The sequence below is a fragment of the Panulirus ornatus genome, chromosome 6 (assembly GCF_036320965.1).
Source record: "Panulirus ornatus isolate Po-2019 chromosome 6, ASM3632096v1, whole genome shotgun sequence".
Classification (NCBI taxonomy): Eukaryota; Metazoa; Arthropoda; class Malacostraca; order Decapoda; family Palinuridae; genus Panulirus; species Panulirus ornatus.
In genome coordinates this window covers 19,313,901-19,332,270 of record NC_092229.1, presented here as the reverse complement: position 1 = coordinate 19,332,270, position 18,370 = coordinate 19,313,901, and the positions used below count along the sequence as shown (strand labels likewise).

At 40.8% G+C, this 18,370-nt stretch overlaps 1 protein-coding gene across 2 annotated transcripts in view; it reads left to right on the top strand.

Moving 5' to 3' along the window:
• LOC139749109 (sorting nexin-17-like) overlaps positions 1-18,370 on the top strand; it is a 186,109-nt gene that overhangs the window by 11,895 nt on the left and 155,844 nt on the right. For both annotated transcript variants that reach the window (XM_071662692.1, XM_071662691.1), the window contains exon 2: positions 4,538-4,730. In XM_071662692.1, the coding sequence (XP_071518793.1) occupies positions 4,538-4,730 (193 nt within the window). The remainder of the gene's footprint in view (positions 1-4,537; positions 4,731-18,370) is intronic.

The window sequence follows — 18,370 nt, the reverse complement described above, 5'->3', positions numbered from 1 at the left end:
GTTTGCGAGGTAGTGCAAGGAAACAGACGAAAGAAATGGCCCAACTCCCCCCCATACACATGTATATACATACGTCCACACACGCAAATATACATACCTACACAGCTTTCCATGGTTTACCCCAGACGCTTCACATGCCTTGATTCAATCCACTGACAGCACGTCAACCCCGGTATACCACATCGCTCCAATTCACTCTATTCCTTGCCCTCCTTTCACCCTCCTGCATGTTCAGGCCCTGATCACACAAAATCTTTTTCACTCCATCTTTCCACCTCCAATTTGGTCTCCCTCTTCTCCTCGTTCCCTCCACCTCCGACACATATATCCTCTTGGTCAATCTTTCCTCACTCATTCTCTCCATGTGCCCAAACCACTTCAAAACACCCTCTTCTGCTCTCTCAACCACGCTCTTTTTATTTCCACACATCTCTCTTACCCTTACGTTACTCACTCGATCAAACCACCTCACACCACACATTGTCCTCAAACATCTCATTTCCAGCACATCCATCCTCCTGCGCACAACTCTATCCATAGCCCACGCCTCGCAACCATACAACATTGTTGGAACCACTATTCCTTCAAACATACCCATTTTTGCTTTCCGAGATAATGTTCTCGACTTCCACACATTCTTCAAGGCCCCCAGAATTTTCGCCCCTTCCCCCACCCTATGATCCACTTCCGCTTCCATGGTTCCATCCGCTGCCAGATCCACTCCCAGATATCTAAAACACTTCACTTCCTCCAGTTTTTCTCCATTCAAACTCACCTCCCAATTGACTTGACCCTCAACCCTACTGTACCTAATAACCTTGCTCTTATTCACATTTACTCTTAACTTTCTTCTTCCACACACTTTACCAAACTCAGTCACCAGCTTCTGCAGTTTCTCACATGAATCAGCCACCAGCGCTGTATCATCAGCGAACAACAACTGACTCACTTCCCAAGCTCTCTCATCCCCAACAGACTTCATACTTGCCCCTCTTTCCAAAACTCTTGCATTTACCTCCCTAACAACCCCATCCATAAACAAATTAAACAACCATGGAGACATCACACACCCCTGCCGCAAACCTACATTCACTGAGAACCAATCACTTTCCTCTCTTCCTACACGTACACATGCCTTACATCCTCGATAAAAACTTTTCACTGCTTCTAACAACTTGCCTCCCACACCATATATTCTTAATACCTTCCACAGAGCATCTCTATCAACTCTATCATATGCCTTCTCCAGATCCATAAATGCTACATACAAATCCATTTGCTTTTCTAAGTATTTCTCACATACATTCTTCAAAGCAAACACCTGATCCACACATCCTCTACCACTTCTGAAACCACACTGCTCTTCCCCAATCTGATGCTCTGTACATGCCTTCACCCTCTCAATCAATACCCTCCCATATAATTTACCAGGAATACTCAACAAACTTACACCTCTGTAATTTGAGCACTCACTCTTATCCCCTTTGCCTTTGTACAAAGGCACTATGCACGCATTCCGCCAATCCTCAGGCACCTCACCATGAGTCATACATGCATTAAATAACCTTACCAAAATGGTTATATGTAAGAGTAATAGGTATTACCATAGCACTGAGTTAAGGGATATTTTTACCACTTGTGTGCTGCCTGCAATGTTAGTTAGTGATAATGGAAGCCAGTTTACCTGTTATGAATTTGGCCTGTGTATGCAGAAATATGGGATTGACCATGTTACTTTTGCTTCTTTTCACCCTAGCTCTAATGGAAAGGCAGAAAGAGCTGTTCAAACATTCAAAAATTGGCTCAAGAAAATGAGAAAATTAGACATCAAAACAAAGTTGTCTAGGTTCTTATTCAGATATAAATGTTCACCACAGCCTGTAACTGGTAGTTCCCCAGGAGAGTTGCTAATGGATACAGATCTACGTGGACCCTTTGACCTACTGAGACCAAATTTGAAAAATAAGAGTAAAATGGAAACAAGAACAAAAGAAATATCATGATAAGGGCAGACCTTTGAGGGAATTTTGGGTAAATGATGAAGTGTTTGTGGAGTGTTATAGTGGTAGGGTAGCTCGTTGGGTACCAGGAGTGGTAGTGGAGGTAACTGGACCCCTGTCATGTAAGATAGAACTATGTGATAATAGAGTTGTCTGGAGACATGTTGATTAAATGTGATTTAGAGGTGTAAAGTTATCAGAGCAGGGAGCTCGGAGGTAAGTAATCATACAGGAGTGGGTTGAGGATGGTATGAATGACAATAGCTTTTACTGGGAGGGAATGCTGAGGATTTTTCAAGGTTAATCCACATCTTGTCAGGACACATGAGTTCTGTCAAGGTGTGAGTCAGGAACCTGATAAAACACTTGAAGAAGAAAGAGAGGGTAATGTCAGTTGTCCAAGCCTAGTAGAGTCTGACATATGCAGGGAGAGACCTGGAGCAAGTTCATCCTTATGGTTCCTCTCAGGAAGCCCAGTGAAAATCAAAACAAGGTCTGGAAGAGTAATGAATAAACTTGAGATTAGATTTGTAGAATATTACTAATATTAGTCTGGAAGAGTCATAAATAAACCTGTGAGATTAGATTTGTTGATTATGACAGTAATACTAAGTAGTACAAAATTGTATATAATTCATTGAAAATGAAACAGAAAAAAGTTGTTTTACTATACGTATATATGATTTCAAGGAATTGTATTTTCAGTTTGTCATACTTTATTTCAGTTATTCTGTATTCATGTAATACAGCAAGGAGTTAGAAAATTCCTTGGTGATAAACAAGAAAATGCATTGAATATATACAATGAGTTTCAGATTTAAGGGGGGAAAGGATGTCATAACTTTATAGGGAATAAATGCTTTTCTTTATGGCCCAAGTGGGTTCTGCTTAGAAAACAAGAAGAGTATAACTGACAACTGTAGCTGCCAGAAGCTTTCCCAGAGTAAAGCACTATACTACTCTGAATATTACTCCCACTTTTTCCCAAAGTTTTTATAGGCTCTTGTGACTTTTAAGTGTATTACCTTCCTTGATATTAATTCCACGTTTTCCATGATATACGTATCCTTCTTTACTACAACCTAACCATACCCTTTAACATCTAGAGAAATATATCTTTGTGGTTCCATCATTATCTATAGAATTATATCAGTATTTGACAGATGGGAGTATCAGCTTACTTAAGAAGTTGACCCTTTAACTGTGGCTTCCAGAAAACCAGGCTACCACAATATGTGCAAAGAAATATGTGATAAACTTAAAGATTTATCATACTGATCTTTAAATTCCTTAATCTTAGGATATGCATACAAAAGTATGAAGAGGAAAACATAAACCCATTATGTACTTTAGTTTGCATAAGTAGTGTTGAAGTTTATGAATACTGTGCTTGGTTGCAGTATATGAATGCATTTATGAATGCAGTTCTTGGCACACAATCTTAACCAGTGTTGTGGAAATCTTGACTCATATGATGTGTGTCACAGTTGATCATTAACTAAGAAATGATATGTATCACAATTTAAGGCTAAAAAGGTGCTTCAGACTTTTAATGATGGCAAGATAATTGTGGCTATAGCCTGCTTATTTAGATAAGGTATATATAGTTATGATTGCTTATCTTTGAAAAGAATTCCAGCTAAGATATTAGTATTGAAGAGTAGACTGCTCCAGGGTTCAGGGCTTCAGAAGGTTGCTTGATGCTTTTACTGGGAGGGAATGCTGAGGATTTTTCAAGGTTAATCCATTGTTAGTATTTTACTCAGAAAAAGAAAAACAAAACTATGTAAAATCAGAATTATTTGTGATTTGTCAATGGTTGTTGAATCAGGTCATTCAGGGGTTATTGACAGTTCTAGTACTTAAGATGATTCAGGAAGTAACACTAACATGCTCAGTACTCCTTCCCTCCAAGTAACCCTCAGTCTACCCCATCTCATTCCACCACCACCCAAAACCCTTATCACCACATTTTCTATTAAGTTGTCGTTGAATATCATCTAGATTGTATGCTTATAGAGCATGGTGAATTGATATTAGCTACATTGCTTTATTTGTATTCCATACACAAGATTTAGGTGCAAAAAATTTTTGCTCGGTTATGTAATACCCTTATGTGATGGGTTCCAATTGCTTGATTTATGGTGCTTGACATATAAATTTATGAAGGCGCATAACTTTGTATTAAATCAGGGGCTCCCAACATTATCATTTAGTTGTGAATCATTTATGTTACATTTGCAGCAAACCCTTTCGTGTATCCATCATAACTGAACAGTTCAATTAAATATTCAAAAGCAAGTGTTTCATTAGTCTTCACCATCATCTTGATGTGATTTCTTTTTTGTGCAGTTTCCAATAATAACTGTCATTGAACTGTCATTATCATAAGTATGGTGCCTTTTATGCCAGGAGATTTCTTCCTTTATTAGTTTTATATGAAAGCTTCTAAATGTGACAGATATATCATTTCTACATCAGTTGAATCATTTTTTAAGATCTCATTTATATATTTATCCATGTCATTCATATTCCAGGCATACAACATTCACATCAATGGAGTGTTCCATTGCACAGTGCGATATAGACAGCTGCATAGTCTCCATGAACAGCTGAGGAAAGATTTAGGAGGCTCCACACTTCCTCCCTTTCCCCCAAAGAAACTCCTACCCCTGTCCCCTACTCAGACTGAAGAGCGGCGGATTAGTTTGGAGAAATACATTCTTCAGTGTGAGTATTTACTGGGAAGGCCAAAACTGATTGTTAAACTCAGGATGATATCAAAGGGATATGCTTTTTTGATTATTTATCAATATGTTTATACATGTGTTTATGGGTGGGTTGGGCCATTCCTCGTATGTTTCCTTGTCCTACCTTGCTAATGCAGGAGACAGCGGTTAAGTATAATAAAAAAAAAGGATATGTCAATATATCAAACTTTCATACAAAACACTTTGGCCAAGTTGTGATCCAAGCACTTGCAGACATCTCCAGCCAATTCTAGCTACACAAAATCCCAAATGTCTGGAAACTTGTTAACATAATACCTGTCTCACTGTCATACAAACACCCTACTCTCCCTCTTCCTGCTGCTGTGTATCATTTTGGTCTTCAGTATCCAGAGTCTGTAAAAACTGATCCACAACATAGTTTCAGACTTAGCTACTCCATCATCACTTTATTTACTTTACCCACACATAAGTGCCTTCAACCAACCATATTGGCTCTAGACATCAACAAAGCCTTTGAAACTGTTCCCTGACACATCTTTCCACAACCCTTCACAAAAATGACAAAAGATGATTGGCCAGGTTTGTGGCTGGCAACCATGCAAATCACTCACAGTGGCTTAAACCCTAACACTCTGTAATGGAATTCCTCAAGGAAGAGTTCTTTTCCCAGCTCTCTTCAATCTCTTCCATCATGACTTCTCATTACCTCCAGCAGACCACATGAAGGTCCTGTCATTTGCAGACAACCTCACAATCACCACAGTGACAACAACACACATACAGCACTACATAATACTATTGGAACAATATCCCACTCAGAACAGAATATTTGCATCTTCACAGAAGTCCTCAGTCACTTTTTTAACCCCAGGCAGGCACAAATCTAGCTCACGCCTTCTAGTCATCTTAAATGGACAAACAGTCCCACAAAATACCAAACAATCTAGGCATCATATACAACACACAAATGACATTCTTTCCCAACACCAATATCAACACATAAACAGCATACAAACTAAATGCCCTCAGAATGTTGGTTGGCACCAGATTTGGACAAGAAAAATAATTCCTTATCTTTTTCATACAATATACCCACTCTTCTGTAAACTATTCCTTATCAGCCTGGCATTCCACCCCCTTGAAAACAAATATAACAAATCTGCAAACCACAAAAATAGCATTCAGAATAATGACTGGCTGTTTAGCAACCACAAATACTCACAGTAAAACAATGAACTCTTAAAGGTAATCCCACTTCAACATGTTCAGCACCCAATTCATTGCAACAGCACAAGACCCCTCCCACCAAAACACTTCATAACTACCACCAGCCTCCATGCAGAAGTAAAAAGCCTAACTCTGCCTCACACTTCAGCCACTTGTACTCCTAAATCCCTTCACTCCCAGCGAATGTATCTTATAATACTTACATGCTGAAATAACCTAGTAAGTGTTAAACAGCCAACTCCCATCTCAGGCTTAAATGACACCATCTATCGGAAACCATTCTCACCAGACAAACAGGAATCACGCATTTCCATCTGATTTCTAGACATCACCTGTCCATACCTTACTATAAATATCAGTTCATCACATCACATCCAGCCTAAGATGCAAGAACCACGGTAAAGACATCAGTCACTTACTGCTTAAATGCCTTGAACTCTCTCCTCGTACATATACACATCAGTACACTTCTTGACCTACTGTCCTGTCTGGTGAATGTGGCTAGCTCTCTGAATTCTGCTGGGATTTCATACAAATAAAAGGAACTCCTGTGGCAGGAAGGAAGCGAGCATGTGCTGGGACATCTGGTTATTTGGCAGAGGCAAGGCAAGGGTGAAGGTTTGTAGAGGTTCCAGGAAGATAGCAAATGATATTGGTGGGAAGAGTGTGGTCAATCTGAATGCGCTTGTGTGAAGAGTTACCAGATGAGGTTGAGCATAGAATGGTAAAAGTTGAGATTAGATAAAGTTAGGAATGTTTATGAGGAATGGAAGTTGTTAAGGGAAGCAGTGCTAACATATGTGAAAGAAGTGTGTGGAATTTCTTGTTAGGAGGTGGGCTTGGAAGAAAAGTTGGGTGTTACTTCCTGCTTTCTTATATACCTCTCCCAAGTCATTTGCTCTACTTACTTGCAAATATCGTCCAAATGCCTTACTAACAACCTTACTTCATCCCACCACTCACTACCCTTTCTAATCTGCCCACCTCCCACATTTCTCATGCCATAGGCATCTTTTGCGGAAGCCATCACTGTTTCCCTAAATACATCCCATTCCTCACCCACTCCCCTCACTTCATTTGCTCTCACCTTTAGCCATTCTGCACTCAATCTCTCCTGATACTTCCTCACACAAGTCTCCTTCCAAGGTCACTTACTCTCACCACTCTTTTCACCCCAACATTCTCTCCTTTTCTGAAAGCCTCTACAACACTTCATCTCTGCCTCCACAAGATAGTGTTCAGACATCCCTCCAGCTGCCTCTCTCAGCACATTAAAATCCTTAAGTCTCTCTTTTACATGCCTGTCAATTAACACGTTATCCAATAATGCCTTTTGACCATCTTTCCTATTCACATACGTATAATTTCCAGTGTTGTCAGGGTTATTCAGCATTGCCTTTTAACAAATTCATCTGCTCTAAGTAAACTAGTTCAACTTCTCTTTAATTGACTCTTATGTTCTAGCATCTCCTTCTCATATCACATATCTTGTTATTTGAACTCTGTGTCTATTAAGTTCCACTAAATCATAAGGGGATTGTTGTGTCTATTAAGTTCCACTAAATCATAAGGGGATTGTGTGCAAAGTTATGTAGCTTCCTCTGGCATAAGATCCTGTACCATTTAGTCCACAACAGTTCTTATAATCTGATTCTCATTGTTAAGGTTACATGGGAGTTCATAGGCTGATTTCTCCACAAATGTTTCAAAATCAAAGGAAATCATAGCTATTGATTTTGCAAATTAATTACTGCTGAAAGTGGAACAAGGAAAAGTAAGCAAGTTTCTAAGATTTGCACAGTTGATGGACAATTATGTTATCACATCACAACATGGGAAGATGTTAACTTTACCATGGGCTCATATATGAATGTTGTACTTTAATAGATATCACAGTACTCTCTGATTTCTTACACAAGACATCAATTCAGTCTCCAGGACCCATGACCCCATTTGTTATCCATAGGGATAATAAATGTATAAGACAGACATAGAGACTTACAGTGAAATTGAAATACTATGTTGAACTAAGATTCATCTTACATAAGTTAAAAGTGTTGAAATATCTGTCAACTGGTCGTTAACTACAATACTTAGTAAGTAATACCAAGAACAAGTCCAAGGGCTGACATACAGATTTGAAGGCTAACATATAAATGATAAGACTGACATGCAAATAAAGGGCTGACACACAACACATAATTATCACTGAGCATACCCCCTATGTGTTGAGAGCCCCACAGCCACCCTTTCATAGCTAAACTTTTATGTAGACTAAAGGCATGGAGTATGACTTCCTCATTTATGCTGCTGTGATAAGGAGAGGCAGGAAGGATAGGAAAGAGTAGGGAACCAAGATGAAGTGGAGGGATGGGAAGATAAAGGGAGAGAATGTGGCACATTGTCACCCATGGTTTAAGCTAGGGAAGGGAGCTTTATATGACCTGACCCACATGTCAAAAGATTGAAAAATCATGGGGCATCTACCAGGTGGTTTAGCACCTGAGAGAGAGGGAGGGAGGGAGAGAGGGAGAGAGAGAGAGAGAGAGAGAGAGAGAGAGAGAGAGAGAGAGAGAGAGAGAGAGAGAGAGAGAGACTGGATACATGGGAGTGGACAAGACTGTGAATGAAACCATGGAAGCTAAAGTGAGCCTAGGGTGGGCAAGAAGATGAAGGTCCAAGGCACATTGAGGAATGTATGGAAAGAGTTCAATGCTGTTAATGACAAAGATGGATATGTTTGATGGCATAGTTGACCCTTTGGTGCTATATGGGTGTGGGGCGTGGTCCTTAGACAGAATTGTAAAGCGAGGGTGAATGTGTTGGAAATGGAATGTTTGAGGACTATAGGAGGGTTGATTGAAGAAGAAATGATGTTGTAAGAGAGAAGTATGGTAGTAAGAGGAGTTTGTATGAGAGAGCTGAAGAGCATATACTGAATTGACTTGGACATATGGGAAGGATGAATGAAGAAATGCTAACTAAGGGGGTATACTCATCAGAAATTGAGAGGACAAGGTAAAGGGGTAAACCAAGGAGGTGGAAGGATGGAGTGAGAGTTGCTGTGAGTATTCAGGGGCTGAACTTGCAGGGCATGTGAAGGATGCAAAGGGATAGAATGAGTAAGTGTTATGTGGTATACATGGGGTGACTTGTCATTGGGCTGAACCAGGGCTTATGAAGCAGTTAGGGAAAACCATGGAAAGGTTTGTAGGGCTTGGTTGTGAATAGGGCGCTGTAATTTCTGTGCTTTACACCTGACAGCTGGACAGTGAATATTAGTGAATGAAGCCTTTTTCTTTTCCGGTTGCATGTGCTAATTTGTGAACATGGGACACAGTAAAATAAGTATGAAAAAGGAAATATATATATGTACATAATCACTGGCTGCTTAGCAACCACAAATACTCAACACATACACAATGCTCAGCACACTTCTTTGCAACTACAGGTACACCACTGATTTTCTGGCACTCTTGGTTCCAAAGCCTTGCTGAATTAACCATTTTGCTGGACCAACCATGGTCATTTAATGATAATTCATCAACATACCTCTAACCCACTGATTATACATCTCCCATGTGTCTAAAGTATACCATGGACTGCTAAAAATTCAAATTAAACAAATATTTGATGTGAGGTGCAGCTGGAGGGATGTCTGATCATTATCTTGTGGAGGTGAAGGTGAAGATTTGTAGAGGTTTTCAGAAGAGAGAATGTTGAGGTGAAAAGAGTGGTGAGAGTAAGTGAGCTTGGGAAGGAGACTTGGGTGAGGAAGTACCAGGAGAGAGAGAGTACAGAATGGAAAAAGGTAAGAACAAAGGACGTAAGGGGAGTGGGGGATGAATGGGATGTATTTAGGGAAGCGGTGATGGCTTGCGCAAAAGACGCTTGTGGCATGAGAAGCATGGGAGGTGGGCAGATTAGAATGGGTAGTGAGTTGTGGGATGAAGAAGTAAGATTATTAGTGAAAGAGAAGAGAGAGGCATTTGGACGATTTTTGCAGGGAAATAATGCAAATAAGTGGGAGATGTATAAAAGAAAGAGGCAGGAGGTCAAGAGAAAGGTGCAAGAGGTGAAAAAGAGGGCAGATGAGAGTTGGGATGAGAGAGTATCATCAAATTCTAGGGAGAATAAAAAGATGTTTTGGAAGGAGGTAAATGAAGTGCATAAGACAAGGAAACAGATGGGAACTTCAGTGAAGGGGGCAAGTGGGGAGGTGATGACAAGTAGTGATGATGTGAGAAGGACATGGAGTGAGTACTTTGAAGGTTTGTTGAATATGTTTGATGATAGAGTGGCAGATATAGGGTGTTTTGGTCTAGGTGGTGTGCAAAGTGAGAGGGTTAGGGAGAATGATTTGGTAAACAGAGAAGAGGTAGTAAAAGCTTTGCGGAAAATGAAAGCCAGCAAGGCAGCGGGTTTGGATGGTATTGCAGTGGAATTTGTTAAAAAAGGGGGTGACTGTATTGTTGACTGGTTGGTAAGGTTATTTAACGTATGTATGGCTCATGGTGAGGTGCCTGAGGATTGGCGGAATGCTTGCATAGTGCTATTGTACAGAGTCAAAGGGGATAAAAGTGAGTGCTCAAATTACAGAGGTATAAGTTTGTTAAGTATTCCTGGTAAATTATATGGGAGGGTATTGATTGAGAGGGTGAAGGCATGTACAGAGCATCAAATTGGGGAAGAGCAGTGTGGTTTCAGAAGTGGTAGAGGATGTGTGGATCAGGTGTTTGCTTTGACGAATGTATGTGAGAAATACTTAGAAAAGCAAATGGATTTGTATGTAGCATTTATGGTTCTAGAGAAGGCATATGATAGAGTTGATAGAAGGTATTAAGAATATATGGTGTGGGAGGCAAGTTGTTAGAAGCAGTGAAAAGTTTTTATTTAGGATGTAAGGCATGTGTACGTGTAGGAAGAGAGGAAAGTGATTGGTTCTCATTGAATGTAGGTTTGCGGCAGGGGTGTGTGATGCCTCCATGGTTGCTTAATTTTTTTATGGATGGGGTTGTTAGGGAGGTGAATGCAAGAGTTTTGGAAAGAGGGGCAAGTATGCAGTCTGTTGTGGATGAGAGAGCTTGGGAAGTGAGTCAGTTGTTGTTTGCTGATGATACAGCGCTGGTGGCTGATTCATGTGAGAAACTGCAGAAGCTGGTGACTGAGTTTGGTAAAGTGTGTGAAAGAAGAAAGTTAAGAGTAAATGTGAATAAGAGCAAGGTTATTAGGTACAGTAGGGTTGAGGGACAAGTTAATTGGGAGGTAAGTTTGAATGGAGAAACACTGGAGGAAGTGAAGTGTTTCAGATATCTGGGAGTGGATTTGGCAGCAGATGGAACCATGGAAGCGGAAGTGAATCATAGGATGGGGGAGGGGTGAAAGTTCAGGGAGGGTTGAAGAATGTGTGGAAGTCGAGAACATTATCTCGGAGAGCAAAAATGGGTATGTTTGAAGGAATAGTGGTTCCAACATTGTTATATGGTTGCGAGGTGTGGGCTATGGATAGAGTTGTGCACAGGAGGGTGGATGTGCTGGGATCGAGATGTTTGAGGACAATATGTGGTGTGAGGTTGTTTGATCGAGTGAGTATTAATAGGGTAAGAGAGATGTGTGGTAATAAAAAGAGTGCGGTTGAGAGAGCAGAAGAGGGTGTGTTGAAATGGTTTGGGCACATGGAAAGAATGAGTGAGGAAAGATTGACCAAGAGGATATATATGTTTCAGAGGTGGAGGGAACGAGGAGAAGTGGGAGACCAAATTGGAGGTGGAAAGATGGAGTGAAAAAGATTTTGAGTGATTGGGGCCTGAACATGCAGGAGGGTGAAAGGTGTGCAAGGAATAGAGTGAATTGGAACAATGTGGTGTAGTGGGGTCAAGGTGCTGTCAATGGATTGAACTAGGGCATGTGAAGCATTTGGGGTAAAGCATGGAAAGTTGTGTGGGGCCTGGATGTGGAAAGGGAGCTGTGGTTTCGGTGCATTATTACATCGCAGCTAGAGACTGAATGTGAACAAAAGTGGCCTTTGTTGTCTTTTCCTAGCGCTACCTCGTGCATTTTTGGGGGGAGGGGGTGGTTATTTTCATGTGTGGCAGGGTGGCAATGGGAATGAATAAAGGCAGACTATGAATTATGTGCATGTATATATATGTATATGTCTGTGTGTGTATATATATATATGTATACATTGAGATGTATAGGTATGTATGTTTGTGTGTGTGGATGTGTATGTATATACATGTGTATGTGGGTGGGTTGGGCCATTCTTTCATCTGTTTCCTTGTGCTACCTCGCTAACGCGGGAGACAGCGACAAAGCAAAATAAATAAATGAATAGATAATTTAATGTGTGGAAGTCGAGAACATAAAAAGGGCAAATGAGAGTTGGGGTGAGAGAGTATCATTAAATTTTAGGGAGAATAAAAAGATGTTCTGGAAGGAGGTAAATAAAGTGCGTAAGACAAGGGAGCAAATGGGAACTTCAGTGAAGGGCGCAAATGGGGAGGTGATAACAAGTAGTGGTGATGTGAGAAGGAGATGGAGTGAGTATTTTGAAGGTTTGTTGAATGTGTTTGATGATAGAGTGGCAGATGTGGGGTGTTTTGGTCGAGGTGGTGTGCAAAGTGAGAGGGTTAGGGAAAATGAGTTGGTAAACAGAGAAGAGGTAGTAAAAGCTTTGCGGAAGATGAAAGCCGGCAAGGCAGCAGGTTTGGATGGTATTGCAGTGGAATTTATTAAAAAAGGGGGTGACTGTATTGTTGACTGGTTGGTAAGGTTATTTAATGTATGTATGACTCACGGTGAGGTGCCTGAGGATTGGCGGAATGCGTGCATAGTTCCATTGTACAAAGGCAAAGGGGATAAGAGTGAGTGCTCAAATTACAGAGGTATAAGTTTGTTGAGTATTCCTGGTAAATTATATGGGAGGGTATTGATTGATAGGGTGAAGGCATGTACAGAGCATCAGATTGGGGAAGAGCAGTGTGGTTTCAGAAGTGGTAGAGGATGTGTGGATCAGGTGTTTGCTTTGAAGAATGTATGTGAGAAATACTTAGAAAAGCAAATGGATTTGTATGTAGCATTTATGGATTTGGAGAAGGAATATGATAGAGTTGATAGAGATGCTCTGTGGAAGGTATTAAGAATATATGGTGTGGGTGGCAAGTTGTTAGAAGCAGTGAAAAGTTTTTATCGAGGATGTAAGGCATGTGTACGTGTAGGAAGAGAGGAAAGTGATTGATTCTCAGTGAATGTAGGTTTGCGGCAGGGGTGTGTGATGTCTCCATGGTTGTTTAATTTGTTTATGGATGGGGTTGTTAGGGAGGTGAATGCAAGAGTTTTGGAAAGAGGGGCAAGAATGAAATCTGTTGTGGATGAGAGAGCTTGGGAAGTGAGTCAGTTGTTGTTCGCTGATGATACAGCGCTGGTGGCTGATTCATGTGAGAAACTGCAGAAGCTGGTGACTGAGTTTGGTAAAGTGTGTGAAAGAAGAAAGTTAAGAGTAAATGTGAATAAGAGCAAGGTTATTAGGTACAGTAGGGTTGAGGGTCAAGTTAATTGGGAGGTAAGTTTGAATGGAGAAAAATTGGAGGAAGTAAAGTGCTTTAGATATCTGGGAGTGGATCTGGCAGCGGATGGAACCATGGAAGCGGAAGTGAATCATAGCGTGGGGGAGGGGGCAAAAATCCTGGGAGCCTAGAAGAATGTGTGGAAGTCGAGAACATTATCTCGGAGAGCAAAAATGGGTATGTTTGAAGGAATAGTGGTTCCAACAATGTTGTATGGTTGCGAGGCGTGGACTATGGAGAGAGTTGTGCGCAGGAGGGTGGATGTGCTGGAAATGAGATGTCTGAGGACAATGTGTGGTGTGAGGTGGTTTGATCGAGTAAGTAACGTAAGGGTAAGAGAGATGTGTGGAAATAAAAAGAGCGTGGTTGAGAGAGCAGAAGAGGGTGTTTTGAAATGGTTTGGGCACATGGAGAGAATGAGTGAGGAAAGATTGACCAAGAGGATATATGTGTCGGAGGTGGAGGGAACGAGGAGAAGAGGGAGACCAAATTGGAGGTGGAAAGATGGAGTGAAAAAGATTTTGTGTGATAGGGGCCTGAACATGCAGGAGGGTGAAACAAGGGCAAGGAATAGAGTGAATTGGAGCAATGTGGTATACCGGGGTTGATGTGCTGTCGGTGGATTGAATCAGGGCATGTGAAGCGTCTGGGGTAAACCATGGAAAGCTGTGTAGGTATGTATATTTGCGTGTGTGGACGTATGTATATACATGTTTATGGGGGTGGGTTGGGCCATTTCTTTCGTCTGTTTCCTTGCGCTACTTCGCAAACGCGGGAGACAGCGACAAAGCAAAAAAAAAAAAAAAAAATTTAATGTGAATTAGATAAAGAAATGAAATACATAATACACCTGCTCAGAACTGAGGTCCTTGTCAGCTATGTGTTTTGCAAATTCGTCCACATACTCGGCAGCTCCTTTGTGGTTTGCAGATCACTTTTCTCTACACACTTTATTCATGGAAATTCCATGATGCTTCTTGAATCTTTGAATCCATCCTTCACCATAGTCACGCTCATATTGTAATTTAAGTTCTTTTTGGAACAACTTATCCTGGTCCATTATCATGCTACCTGACAAGTCCACTCCATCACTCTGACACTGTTGAAACCATTCCGTCATCACTCGATCATGCTCAGTACTCTTACCATCTTTCATAGTTTTTCTAATCATCATTTGCTTCTTGGAATTGCTGTCTGCATAAAATTTCAATATTTTCTCCCTTTGCTTCTTTATATCATAAACAGTTCATGAACCAATATTGTAGGTGTCACCGAGACACCATGGTCCATTTCTTTAAACAGTTGTACTTTATCTTATATATATATATATATATATATATATATATATATATATATATATATATATATATATATATATATATATATATTATCCCTGGGGATAGGGGATTAAGAATACTTCCCACGTATTCCCTGCGTGTCGTAGAAGGTGACTAAAAGGGGAGGGAGCGGGGGGCTGGAAATCCTCCCCTCTCGTTTTTTTTTTTTTTTTTTTTTTCAATTTTCCAAAAGAAGGAACAGAGAATTGGGCCAGGTGAGGGTATTCCCTCAAAGGCCCAGTCCTCTGTTCTTAACGCTACCTCGCTAATGCGGGAAATGGCGAATAGTTTGAAAGAAAAAGAAAATATATATATATATATATATATATATATATTCTTTTTTTTCTTTTAAACTATTCGCCATTTCCCGCGTTAGCGAGGTAGCGTTGGGAACAGAGGACTGGGCCTTTTTTGGAATATCCTCACCTGGCCCCCTCTGTTCCTTCTATTGGAAAATTAAAAAAAAAAAAAAAAAAAACGAGAGGGGAGGATTTCCAGCCCCCCGCTCCCTCCCCTTTTGGTCGCCTTCTGCGACACGCAGGGAATACGTGGGAAGTATTCTTAATATATATATATTAAGAGTAAATGTGAATAAGAGCAAGGTTATTAGGTACAGTAGGGTTGAGGGTCAAGTCAATTGGGAGGTGAGTTTGAATGGAGAAAAACTGGAGGAAGTGAAGTGTTTTAGATATCTAGGAGTGGATCTGGCAGCGGATGGAACCATGGAAGCGGAAGTGGATCATAGGGTGGGGGAGGGGGCGAAAATTCTGGGAGCCTTGAAGAATGTGTGGAAGTCGAGAACATTATCTCGGAGAGCAAAAATGGGTATGTTTGAAGGAATAGTGGTTCCAACAATGTTGTATGGTTGTGAGACGTGGGCTATGGATAGAGTTGTGCGCAGGAGGATGGATGTGCTGGAAATGAGATGTTTGAGGACAATATGTGGTGTGAGGTGGTTTGATCGAGTAAGTAACGTAAGGGTAAGAGAGATGTGTGGAAATAAAAAGAGCGTAGTTGAGAGAGCAGAAGAGGGTGTTTTGAAATGGTTCGGGCACATGGAGAGAATGAGTGAGGAAAGATTGACCAAGAGAATATATGTGTCGGAGGTGGAGGGAACGAGGAGAAGAGGGAGACCAAATTGGAGGTGGAAAGATGGAGTGAAAAAGATTTTGTGTGATCGGGGCCTGAACATGCAGGAGGGTGAAAGGAGGGCAAGGAATAGAGTGAATTGGAGCTATGTGGTATACCGCGGTTGACGTGCTGTCAGTGGATTGAATCAAGGCATGTGAAGCGTCTGGGGTAAACCATGGAAAGCTGTGTAGGTATGTATATATGCGTGTGTGGACGTATGTATATACATGTGTATGGGGGGGGTGGGTTGGGCCATTTCTTTCGTCTGTTTCCTTGCGCTACCTCGCAAACGCGGGAGACCGACAAAGCAAAAAAAAAAAAAAAAAAAAAAAAAACTTTATCTTGGATCGATATGGATTAGTGTTTACATTTGACACCACGACTGACACTCTCATATGACTTAGAAGCCATAGCTAGGGTTAAATTTAAGCAAAATAAGCTAAGAATCTTACAGAATTGCGATATCACCACCAACAAGTGCAGTGTAAAGAATGTAAATAAGTGTGCCCAATACACAGCGCCATCTGTGGCCTCCCAGTAAACTAGTCTGGTGGCCACGGTAATTTCAAGTTCCCTCACTTAATTTTGTCCAGACTAGAGGAGGTGTGGAACCATCAGTTGCCAGAAAATCGGTGGTGTACCTGTACCTGTCCTACCCAAACCACTCCGTAACTATCTATCAACCCTTAAGCAGAAATTAAAAGCTTATCCCTTCTTTGCACTTCAAAAGCCTTTATTCACAGATCCCCCATCCCCAGTTAACATAACACTAACAAAACACTTACATACTGAAGAGACCTGACAAGCACAAAACAATTGCCCTCCCAGTTAGGTCTTAAATACCACCCAACCAGACATCCATCCACCTTGAACCACATTTCCCAGACAAATATGAGATACACTCTCCCATCCACTTTTTAGACATCACTCATCTCAACAATATAACAAACGCACATCCAGGATCCTTCTTTCCCACAATACAACATCTACAGTAAAGGCACTGAATGGTTACTATGGAGATTCACTACACTTTCACAATACTGATACATACACAACACTACTATACATTATTACCTCCTGTTTCAGTGTATTATATATGATGGCTAGAGAGTAGTTGTGAGTAAACTAGTCATTTTTTTTCACATCATTTTTTTTCACTTGTTTCTGGTGCTACCATAACTTGGAAAATGGGAAATGTATGATTTTTTCATAATTGCGTACGGTTTCTTGAGTTAGCAAGGTAGTGCGAGGTAAAGATGAAGAATGGCTGCATTTGCTTACATCCATTCTCTAGCTGTCATGAGCAATGCACCAAGATCACAGCCCCCTTTCCACAACCAGGCCTTACAGACCTTTCCATAGTTTCACCTAGCCTCTTTGCATACCCTGGTTCTGTCCATTAACAGCACATCGACCCCTGTATACCACATTGTTCCGATTTACTTTATGCCATGTACACATTTCATCTTGTTTATTCAGGCCGTGGTCACTCAAAAATCTTTTTCAGTCCATCCTTCCTGACCCTTTCAGCACACCCTCTTCAAGTCACATAACCACACTCTTATTACTACACCTCTGTTTTACCCTTTTATTATTTACATGATCAAACCGCCTCACTCCTTGTTATCTCGAACATTTTTTCCTAAACATCAGCCTTCCACTGCACATCCTTATCTATAGACCATCACTTGTAACCATACATCATTGTTGGGACAACTATGCCTTCAAACATACCCATTTTTGCCCTCCCAGATGATGGCCACAGGTATTTATTCTTTTATATGGATGGGGTGATGAAATAGCTGAATGCAGGGTTTGGAGAAAGAAATAGGTATGCAGTCTATTAGGGGTAGGGAGACCTGGGAGGTAACTTAGTTATTGTTTGCTCGTGGCAGCTTGAGGTAGAAACTGCAGAAGTTGGTATCATAGTTAGGGAGGGTGTATGAAACAAGGAAGTTGAGTGTAAATATGAATGTAAGCAAAGTTTTGAAGGTACTAGCAGCTTTGAAGAATATGTGGAAAGAAAGGGCATTTTCTGGGAGGAAGAAGATGGGCTGTTTGAAGGTAAAGTAGTCCCAGTGGTGATGTATAGTTGTGAAGCATGGGGTGTAGATGAGAATTATATGAAAGGGTGATTATGTTGGAAGTGAGATGCATGAAGACAAATTTTGGTGTGGGGAGGGTTGATGGAGTAAGAAATTATAGGATGAGAGAGGTGAAATATGAAGAAGAGTATGGTTTAGAAAGCTGTAATGGTGTATGGAAAGAATAAGTGAGTGAGGGGAGATGATGAAAAGGATATATGTGTCAGAAGTTGATGAGAGAAGAATGGGAAACCAAATTGTAGATGGAAGGATGAAATGAATAAGATATCG